This window comes from Sinocyclocheilus grahami, unplaced genomic scaffold (genome assembly GCF_001515645.1).
Source record: "Sinocyclocheilus grahami isolate Dianchi unplaced genomic scaffold, SAMN03320097.WGS_v1.1 scaffold142.1, whole genome shotgun sequence".
Taxonomy (NCBI): Eukaryota; Metazoa; Chordata; class Actinopteri; order Cypriniformes; family Cyprinidae; genus Sinocyclocheilus; species Sinocyclocheilus grahami.
In genome coordinates, this window is record NW_015505321.1 from 47,295 (window position 1) to 59,863 (window position 12,569).

Here is a 12,569-nt window from a genome sequence, read left to right on the forward strand (position 1 = left end):
TGTGTGTATTTTGATGTTTATTAGAGTATCATGTCATTAGGTTAGAAACATACACATATACTGAGTTGAGTCTCTTGTGTTTTATTATATGACGTGTCTACATCGAGTCTTTCATGAGCCTCCATTTCAGTGAAGATGCTGCGTATGCAGATGTTACACAGCAAAGCAGCTTTTGGATCAGAACTAGACCAAAGGCCGTGAACGGAGATGCCAAACGTAACTGAAGATCTCAAAGCCACTATCAGCTTGACAGCATGTGTTTTCACTTTTCGCTTGGGTTTTTTCATTAAGCGGATGTGTCACGAATAATCAGCGCACCGTTGATTCGCTGCTCTAATTTCTGCACGCCGGCTGATGTTTATGGCTGCGTTTCAACAGTAATTTATGTTCGCAACAATACACGCTTTGTTTCAGGAGAGGACTCGGGACGTGTGGGACTGCTTGATGAAAAGTGTTGCTTTATGGGAAAACACACTGAAGGAAAGACACAAGAGTGTATTGAACCCAATGAGAACGGACCCTCTTAACAGCACTCTCTGAAATAGGCTTCAGGTCAAAGGTCAAGAATCCTTCAGGTCGAGGTCAAAGGTCAAGACTGAGGCATGTGCCTGAGGCCAGGATTGTTCCTTTCACAGCCATTCCTTCATGAACACTACAAATATGCCTACACCTTTCAGACTTACTTCTAATTATTTTTCTAGATCGACCGATACAGGCATCTTAAAGGTTGAAGCTGATAACTAGAGAACAGAGCAAATGATGGTCAATATAATGTTGATACTTTATATACATAATAAAATTGTAATAAATATTAAACAGAAATTATCATTGGCAAAGAATGAATGAATGAACTAGACGTCGACTGATAGTCGATTAAACCGATAATGATAACTAGATTGGGACTGGCCAATAACCGATTAATCAACTGATCATTTTTAGAATGGATAGTGAATGAAAACAAACATAAGCCTTCTCAGCTGCTCCAGCAACGGAAAAACTACCGGCATGAATTTCTGACGATTTTGTCAATCGGTTATCGGTACCGATTATTCGGCAAAACCGATCAACTGGTCGACCACTTAGCACCCTAACGTCCAGAAAATAAGTCACACAAGGTCAAAATTGTATTGCTGAGAGAAAAAACCCCAGAGAAATTTATGAATTACATTAAAAAATAATGTAAAATACCGATAAATAAAACAAAATGTTTACAAACACTACAACAAATCCTTCAAATGTAATGGTATTCAGAACAGAACAGGGATGAGAACTCTTAAGTAAACAAACAAATTAAAGTGCCGTTTATTATAAACAAGATTTGTCAAACAAGAAGTGCCAAGCCAAACAAATGTATTTAAAGCGAAACGGAAACTATCGGCATGTGAGAAATCCACTATACAAATAAACTTATGCACATGTTTCATAGCACATTTCAGATTATTAAAAAAATGCTACTTAAATTCCATAAAACAGGGTGCACGATATTTCAAAATGTACTTTTAATGATCTGAAAACAGAGAATGTACATTATCATTGCAAAGCGATATATATATATCATAACTGATAGAACTTTAGTTTTATACCCTGGAATATTTATTGAAATGATAACATATAATATATACAAATGTACTTTTTAAAAATTCTTATATATAAATAATTACGACTAATTGATGATTATTAGTCAAACTGAAAGCAATCTAACAATAAAAGAAAAGATCGCTGCTCTTGATTGAACTACTTTTGTAGTTTTAATAATCAATTTATTTTTAATGAACACACTGAAGCGATTTTTACATTTGATTATTTGTTTTTCTCTCTTGAATGCTTTTGTTTAGATGTAAAAATGTAATGCACTATTTGTTTCTTTCTTATATTTGTTCTACTGCTGTTGTTTTCTTTGCATCTGTTCTTATTTTTAATAACAAAGATAAAATAAAAAATGGCTATATTGCGATTATTAATATAGTAATTAATATTAAGAAAGGAAGTGGAGGAAACAATGCAACTTTGCAGGTGATTTTGTTTTGGAACCTTAATGGACTTTGCTGACTTTGTCAACTTCAAACGGGTGTAGCTCAGTCATTTTTCATCAGATTCCAACAATTCATACATCATTTTGAATGTGAAAAATAAAAATTACTCATTTTTGAAAATGTGCTCATCGTCACAGGTCACATATGTTCTTTGAGTATCACTGAGATGCTTTTTAAATCATCATTATGATTTTATTATTTTTACTAATATTATGAGTTACTTTTTATTTTATGTTTTCCATTTTCCCATTTTTTTATCTTAGTTAAATTTTTTTATTTTGTTGTTTATTTTTATAAATTTATATTTTTAAATGTCTACATGATTTCTTTATTCATTTTTATTTAAGTTTTAGTTATTTTAGCACATCAAGTTTAATGCAAACAAATGCAACATTTTTACATTTTGTTTCAGTTTATTTGAAGTAACAATTTTTTTATTGTTTTATTTTATTTATAGTTTAGTTAACTACTATATCCATCATAAAGCGGTTGATGGTTGATAGCTAATTGAGGGCCTTATAATCTCACATAATAAAATGAATATATATATATATATTAACAGAGAGACCCAATCCAAAGATCTAACCACCTACAACATGCTACCAACCACATAGCAACCACCTATAACACCCTAGCAACTACACAGAAAACAACTCCAAACACCTTAGCAACTGCACAACAATCACTGCGTGGCGTTCTGCATAGTCAAACACCACTCACATTTTTTTTTAGAAAATAAAATTGACTTTTTTATAACACAGCATTCAAAAATCAAACGTGATTTATAATGCATCAGATAATTTTTTCAACAGACGTGCCTTTAAGTAAAAACTCAACACTGTAGATAAAAGCATGAAAGAGCTGCTAGACACAATTAATGATTAATATCAGCTGTTGTAGAAGTGTTAATTGGGGTCTCCACATTAGTGCGATAACCAGAGACGCCTGATTAATTAGCAATCAAACCCACACAGACATGACACTAATGACGGGAAACTGTGAGACACTCAAGAGATGGAAAACATGACATTTACACACTGAAGATCAGCGATGACATGCATGACACGAATCAGGCTCAAGTTCACTGAAAACATGAAATCACACTGACTTTAATGCGTTACTGCTCTTATTGTGAATGACTGTGAATTATATATATATATATATTTTAATTTGAACACTTTACAATATTGGCAACTTTAGATTATACCGAAAATATTAGAGTAAAAAAAATATTATTTATCAAATGATTGCATGGCTAATGACGGGAAACTGTGAGACACTCAAGAGATGGAAAACATGACATTTACACACTGAAGATCAGCGATGACATGCATGACACGAATCAGGCTCAAGTTCACTGAAAACATGAAATCACACTGACTTTAATGCGTTACTGCTCTTATTGTGAATGACTGTGAATTATATATATATATATATTTTTTAATTTGAACACTTTACAATATTGGCAACTTTAGATTATACCGAAAATATTAGAGTAAAAAAAATATTATTTATCAAATGATTGCATGGTGAAAAATGAATTTGACATACCAGAATCAGCCCTGCAAACTAAATATAAAAACAGAAAAATTGATTTTATAGAAATATATTTAATTTGTTCCTTAAAATAAAATAAATGTTAACTGAAAAAAAAAAACTTGTTTAAAAAATATTTCAGCTAGCTGCCAAAGCAACATTTTCCATTTTTATTTCCATGGTTAAAACAAAAATTTAATTTAAAATTAATTTTAAAAACTATATATGTATAAATATAGCCTACAGAAACTATATAAAAAGACATAAAATGACAAAAAAACTAAAAACAACTAAACTCTTAAAATATAAATATAAAAATTAATTCAAACTAAAATTAAAATCTATATAATTTTATTAATATAAACAAACAAACACTGACCATAACAAAATTACTTACTTTCCTTTATTGTCCACAAGTGGAAATTTGTCTTTGGCTTCACAACATTAAATATAAATAAACATAATATACATTAAATCTAACCAGTAATTTGGCTAGTAGTTAACCAGATTTTAAAATGTCCAAGTTAATATGTCCATAACTTCACAACTTATTTGCATGTTCATGATTATCTGATGTCAATTAATGGTCACTTGATCAAATATTTAATTGTTTTATGTTTTATGATGATTGTTGCTATTTTCAAATGATTTACTAATTTATTAATTTGTTTTACATTTTTTATGATTTTATTAATTATTAGCTATTTATTGACTCACAAACCCCAGCTTGTGGGTTTAAGTGATGTCAAAAAAGTAATGTAACTTTATAGCAAGTAATTAGATTTGAATTAAAGATTACAAATGCAAACAGATTTTTTCCTTTATGATCAGTCACAGGCAGTGGATGCATAATTCGCATAAAGTCCAGGAACAGCTTCAAGAAAGGAAGTGGAGCTGATTGTGTTTTCTGGATGGATGCTGGTTTTCAGTGAGATGGAGAGTATGGATGCACTGCAGAGATGGCATGTAGGTTTGTTGTGTGCAAACATCACGTGTGCCAGGAGGTGTGTGTGTGTAGTGACCTGTGCTTTGGCCAGTCTCTTCTCCAGCGCGTCTCTCTCTCTCTCGGTCTGCAGCAGCCGCTGGTTGAGCTCCACCACGTCGCCCTTCAGAGACGCCAGCGCAGCCAGATGCAGCTGCACACACACACACACACACACACACACACACACACTAAATCACAACCTGCACAGTCTGTTTCTCTGGTGAGCTTGGACTTTATATAAACATCTACTGTTCAGAAGTCTGCAATAATTATGATTTTTTTAAAATGTTTTTGATGGAAGTCTCTTCTGTTCACCAAGGCTGCATTTATTTGATCGGAAATACTGCAAAATTGTGAAATATTATTTCAATTTCAAACAGCTGTTTTCTATGTGAATCTCTGTTAAACTGTAATGTATTTCTGTGATGCGCAGCTGTATTTTCAGCATCATTCCTCCAGTCTTCAGTGTCACATGATCTTCAGAAATCAGTATAATATGCTGATCTGCTGCTCCAGAAACATTTCTGATTATTATCAATGTTGAAAACAGTTGTGTTGCACAATATTTTTGTGGAAACTGTGATGCATTTTATTTTTCAGGATTCACAGATGAATAGAAAGTTCAAAAGAACAGCATTTATTTGAAATAGAAAACTTTTGTAACATTATACATGTCTTTACTTTTGATTAATGCAATGCTTTCTTACTGAAAAAAAGTATTTCTTAAAATCTTACTGACCCATGTGAGTGAACATACTCATCATCATCATCTAAACAGATCTGACAAAACTATAATTTCTTTACATGTAAAATGTTTTTGCAGTAGAAACACACACACACACACACACACACACACACACACACACTGCTGTCTGGTTGTCTACTTGCATCAGCAGCTAAACATGAAATCAACCTCCATTTGAATTCTACAGTGGATCTGTGATGTCTGCTCAAATCTATTTCACACCTCAGCAGAGAGAAAGAAAGAAAATCCTGAGCGCTTATGAGAACCAGCCACACACACACACACACACACACACACACACACTCACACAAAACCTCTTTGAGAAACACTCTTTCACACACCATCAGCATCTAGCATGAAAACACTGCATTCAGTGCGTGTGTGTGTCTCTGTGTGCATGTGTGTGTGTGTGTTGCACTGAAAGTGTTCAGCTCAAGCTAAAATGGTTTATTTAGGACTATATATTTTCCCACATACTATAAAATTATGACCATTACAGTAAATCAACAACTAAGTCACTACCAACAACTTGTTCAACTCGTATTCTAATTATTCATTTCATTTATGAGTACGAAGTGCATGAGGAATGACACATTTGCTAGTGTTGTTTTTACAGCAAAAATAAAACAAATAAATATGAAATAATAAATCGAAGAAAGATAATAAATTGTACTAAACTGCCAATGAGATCCACTACACCAATAAACAACAGTGTTAATGCTGCTGTTAGTTCCACACAGACGCAGCCTTGTCAAGGAGTAATGAACAAATGACAGAGCGCTGAGAGAACGAAGACAGATGAGTTACGCAGAGGAAGCGACTGCAGCAACAGTAATTAAGCCAATTAGAAATCCCTTCTAATGAGCGTGACCTCTGACCTCTATCATGACGGCTGATGGACAAGACGAGTATGAACAGCAGACAATCAACATCAGCTGGAGTCTTTACAGAATCCATACGCCACCAAAATAACAATATCTGACTCATTTCTGTTTATTTCCATCTTGATAAACTCAAATGAAGTGTACAAGTCGTTTATTGCCATATGCACCATGTATGAAGAACAATGAAAATATTACTTGAATGCATCTCCTCATACGATCAGGGCTGTGACGATGGCAGATTTTTACCACCGCGGTATTAATTATATATATATATAAAATTTATATATAAATAAATATATACAAAAATTTCGCCGTTTACTTTTTTTCAGGATTCTTTGATGAATAAAAAGTTAAAAAGAAGAGCATTTATTTAAAATAGAAATATTTTCTAACAATATACACTACAGTTCAAAAGTTTGGGGTCGGTACATTTTTATTGAGCAGAAGACACTTCTTTAAAAACATGACAAGTTTCCAAACTTTTGACCGGTAGTGTGCACATGTGTGACCCTGGAGCACAGAAGCAGTGTTAAGTCGCTGGGGGATATTTGTAGCAATAGCCAACAATACATTGTATGGGTCACAATTATACATTTCTCTTTTATGCCAAAAATCATTAGGATATTAAGTAAAGATCATGTTCCATGAAGATATTTTGTAAATCTCCTACCGTAAATATATCAAAACTTAATGTTTGATTAGTAATATGCATTGCTAAGAACTTCATTTGAACAACTTTAAAGATGATTTTCTCAATATTTAGATTTTTTTGCACCCTCAGACTCCAGATTTTCAAATATTGTCCGATCCTAACAAACCATACATCAATGGAAAGATTATTTATTCAACTTTGAGATGATGCATAAACCTTATGACTGGTTTTGTGGTCCAGGGTCACATATAGTTATCTAAAACTAAAAACACACATGTAAAATAAACATTAACAGAAAAAAAATTTCATCAAACAAACAAAAGATACAAAATAAAAACGAATTTAAACTATAAAACAAATAACACAAACAGAACAGTAAGCAGTAATTAGTCTTGTATTAGCTACCATTACCCAACTGAATGAAACGCACATATATCTATGTTTACGGTCGTTGCTCTCCGAGAATCTGCTTCCTGTCGTTCATCCACTGTCTTTACATTTATTAAAAATAATGTGTTTTTTGAACATTAAAGCATGTCAACATATTCTGTTAAACCAAATACACAAAATAATGATCTTTAAAAAAGCATCATATGACCCCTTTAACTTTAAAAATAAACGAAACAAAAATCAAATAATTGTTTGATGTTCAAATACGGAAGAACTAGTAAAAACACTAAATTAAATTAAGAATAAAAAAATCTAATTTAATATAGTTTCATATGTAAGTAGAATATTATTAGATGTTTAAATAGTAAAATTAAATTTGAATTTTCAAAAAAAAAAAAATCTAATTCAATACAGCTGCATATATAAGATTTCCATATGCTATACAAAAAGTAAATAGTAAAGTTAACTATACACTACCACTCCATGTTAAATCTGTAAAAAAAAGCATTATTTGTGTTTAATAAAGTAGGACAGCCTATTAATGATGTCAGGAAGGCCAACATGACCTCAGACACAATAAAGGCCAGCTAGCAAACGTTTCTATTAAAGTTATTTTGATATCGAAGAGACGGACACAACAAACTACAGTCTTCTGAAAAGCAGACTAAAAGCTCTCTGTTGTTTCAAAGAGAAAACCAAACAGCATATGCTCTTAAATTAAATTCACTTTTTAAAAGCGTTCTTCTAATTTAAGACACAAGTGAAATAGTGGATTTTCAAACACTTCACAAATGATACAATTACTCAAATATATTAACTATGAAAAAGAAAAAAAAAAGATTATTCTAATTCAACACAACTGCATATACAAGTAGAAAATGAGCAGATTTTCAAATACTACAGAAATAGCAAAATTACAAAATTGAATTAAGAATTAAATTACTACTTTTTTATTCTAAATCAATACAGCTGCATATACAAGTGAAATATGTTTACATTGTCAAACACTTCAAATATTAAAATAAATAAATTAAATTAACTAAGAATTTGATGTAAATATAACACACACACACACATATTTATATACATATATAATTCTAATTCAATACAGCTGCATATACAAGTAAAACAATAGATTTTCAAATACTAAAATTAGACAATTCAATTAATCAAGTATTTAAATATATATATATAGAGATAGTTATAATTTAAAGCAGCCACACACACGAGTAGAATATTAGTAGATGTATTTTAGTATATATATATATATATATATATATAAATAAAATACTACACAAATAGTAACATTCAATCAATTGACGTAAGTGAGCCGCTCCAGCATTTCTCCAGGGGTCACAATCAGGTTAAAAGCATTGAGCGCTCAGCCTGATCTCCAAACGGATATCATAGAGTCGCTTGAATATATCACACACTACTGGATCTTTATTACTGACCCTTAAGGGAATCGATCCAGCAACATTCAGGATGGCTTTAACCACTAGACCATCAGCCTCCTTATCAAACAACAGGTTTACTCGCACAACTTCACACTTATGCTCTAAAAAACAACACGTATTATCGTTAACTAAAACTAAACACACTTAAATAACGTGAAACAAAATAAACATTACTGAAATTAAATACAGACAAAAATGAAAGATATGTAACATTTTTACACTTAAGAATACATTTTTGTGAAAACGGTCAAAGTTGTGAAATCAATGAAATATACTGTACCATTTAAATATTCTGCATTTTCAAATATTTAGACTGAAAATTAACAAAAATATTAAGTATATCCTAAAAATATAGCTAATTGGTTAGTCAAATAGTTTATACACTTAAAAAAACAGATGTAAAGCATAAACAATTATACAAAATATTCTCCATTCTCAAATATTTTAATTGACATTTAATTAAAAATATTGAGTATATCCTAAAAATGTAAATTGGTAAATAAATACTAGTTTATTTTCGTCAAATAAACTTAAGCAGTTGATGTAAAGCATGACCAGAATTATGAAATATTCCATAAAAATAGACAAAAATATTCTAAAATATAATTTGTTGGTCAAATACTCTTAATAGATGTAAAGCATGAAAAAAATGCTTTAAAAATGTTTTTTAAACTATGCACTTTTTAAAAATATTGAGTTAAATGTAAAGTTGTGAAATAAATGAAAAATATTATATAAATATTCTGAATTCTTAAACACTTTGACTAAAATATTATGTATATCCTAAAACTATAAATTGTTAGTCAAATACTAGTTTACATTAGTTTTCATGAAATAAACTTTACGGAATTAAAGCGTGAACAAAACAACATTCTAAAAACTTAAAGTATATCTAAATAAATTTAATATGTTAGTCCAAAACGGTTTCTTATTTATGTCAATTGTAGACTAAATTTACGGTTGGATTTTTTTGTTCAACTCAAACAATCACTTAAGTGATTTTATTATAGTTCTTTATTATTGTGATATTTAGAAAGACACTGATTTATTTATACGAGATCCTGACGACATTAAATGCTGCTTATGGGTTACTGTACAATGTAAAATATGAGTCCTGAAGCAAAACCAGTACAGAAGCACCGCTTCAGGAAATCCAGTCCTCAGTGCTGAGTCTAGTTTTCCAGTTTCTAATTCATTAAGTACGGTTTCGTTTCATTAAGTCAGAAGCGGATCAGTAATGCCTGTGAAAGCAGGTCTGAGACTCAATATCTCACTCAGCTCTATAATAAGCATTAAACCACACGAGTAACACTGACACACACACAGTTAATGTTGAGTTCAGATCAGACCCACACAAAACCAGTGCAACCTGAACCCCAGCAACCAATGCTCACAATAGTTCAGCATGTCTTCTGCTCATTGCATGACATATTTTGACTAATATGATGATTATAAGCTCAGTTTAACACGTTTAACTCCATTCTGCACATTTCCCCCAAAATCAGTGCAAAAATGCAAACAAATCATAAATACACTTCCACAATGATGTCGTTTCAATATAAGAAACCATTATATCGAATCATGAAACCAGTGATGATTCACACCCCTAAAAGATATTTGTACATTTTAATTGAGTTGAGAATTTTAATTAGTCACTGTAGATATAAAATGCAGATATAGATCATATATAGATGATATATATTATTTTATAAATAGAATACAGATACACCATTTAAAAGTTAGAATAATTAAGATTTTTAAATGGTTTCAAATAAGTCTCTTCTGCTCACCAAGGCTGCATTTATTTGCTCAAAAATACAGTAAAACTGTAAGATTGTGAAATATTTTACAATTTCAAAATTTCTCTGTGAATCTGTGTTAAACTGTAATTTATTCTTGTGATGCACAGCTGAATTTTCAGCATCATTCCTCCAGTCTTCAGTGTCACATGATCTTCAGAAATCAGTATAATATGCTGATCTGCTGCTCAAGAAACGTGCTGCACAATATTTTTGTGGAAACCGTGATACATTTTATTTTCAAAATTCACAGATTATTAGAAAGTTCAAAAGAACAGCATTTATTTGAAATAGAAATCCACTGTAACATTATAAATGTCACTTTTGATCAATTTAATGCATCTTTGCTGAATAAAAACTGACCCTAAAATTTTTAATGGTGGTGTAGATTATATAGATATGAATATAGTTGGTGATGACTGACTGAAATGACAATAAACAGAGAAACACACACACCTACCTACACATGGGTCCCAACCTGCCAATATGAGATTTTACACAATGCATTATTACATTTGGGAAAGACTAACAAGCCGTTACATAATAAAAACAGCCACTCTGAAACGTCTGTCAGGATGCGGTTCAGTCGAGCTCTGCAGCTGCTGCTGGATCACGACGAATCCCACACACACACGCACACACACACACACACACACACACGCACACACCACTTTTGATCAATTTAATGCATCTTTGCTGAATAAAAACTGACCCTAAAATTTTTAATGGTGGTGTAGATTATATAGATATGAATATAGTTGGTGATGACTGACTGAAATGACAATAAACAGAGAAACACACACACCTACCTACACATGGGTCCCAACCTGCCAATATGAGATTTTACACAATGCATTATTACATTTGGGAAAGACTAACAAGCCGTTACATAATAAAAACAGCCACTCTGAAACGTCTGTCAGGATGCGGTTCAGTCGAGCTCTGCAGCTGCTGCTGGATCACGACGAATCCCACACACACACACACACACACACACACACACACACACACTCTCACACTCTCACACACAGACACATTTGACATCTCTCTCTGGTGTGTGTCGCTGCTGCTAAACTTCAGATGAAAGGCACAAGTATCCGATCATCATCTGCACTTCTAGTCACGGTTCGTTCACATATGAATATTATAAAGCGTCTGTTCACAGTGGCGTGAGTCTCCTATAGTGGACTACAGACGCTTCCTTTGGCTGTTTACGCTGGCCTTTCCTTCCTGTCAGGATAGGGAGGGATCGTCTCTGTGTGTGAGGCCCTTGTTATTTTCTGCTGTCTTATAAGTGTATATACACTAGTAGTCCAGAGATATGGGGTTATTTAATAGTCAATGCCTAAATTGTAATATGTTTTTATTCAGGCTTTTATTCAGCATTAAATTTACCAAAAGTGACAGTAAATACATTTATAATGTTACACTTTCGTTAATAATTCACTTTCGTTCAGACACGCAAACCTTCCCCCAAAGCACTGCAAAAATGTGAATCGTGTGGAGACTAAATTGCAGGCGATTCACTTTATTGGGCCGTGTGTTTTTAGCATCAGCTGCAGGATGAAGTTTTCAGGCTTGAGTTCCTGCAGCTACTAACGTGTAACATCAGACCTCAAACACTCACACTGAGGCTGAGGTCAAAGGTCGTGACCCGAGGTCAACATGCTGGACATCAAAGATAACGGTTTTTGAGAGAAAAACGATGTTTAAGTCGTCTTGTTTTTAGTGCAGTATGAGAGGTTTCATGTTCACATCGTTTTAAGAAAGTTCAAACTTTCAGGAATCAGTCAGGGAACTCTAAATTCAACAAATCAGAGCCCTATGATTTCTAAAATGAAGAAAACATGGACAGAATCACAGAATCTAGTCATAAAAATTGAATTTACAGTATAGTGTAGAATGTCACCAAATCTGGCAAAACAGAATAAAAATCATAGGGCCCTATTATTGTTGACATGTAAATAAATTAGCAACGCTTTTTAAATATTAAAATTGTTTTAACCCATTAAAATGGAATTCAAAATAATTTAAAAAGAGAACACAGAATTATGGGAAAAAATAAAACAAAATGTATATAGATTTTTT

The 12,569-nt window shown here is 32.1% G+C and overlaps 1 protein-coding gene across 1 annotated transcript in view; it reads right to left on the reverse strand.

Moving 5' to 3' along the window:
• LOC107591491 (colorectal mutant cancer protein-like) overlaps positions 1 to 287 on the reverse strand; it is a 42,588-nt gene extending 42,301 nt beyond the window's left edge. The window contains exon 1 of the mRNA XM_016280648.1: positions 54 to 287. Coding sequence (XP_016136134.1) covers positions 54 to 287 — 234 coding nt within the window. The remainder of the gene's footprint in view (positions 1 to 53) is intronic.
• Positions 288 to 12,569: the final 12,282 nt, after the last annotated feature.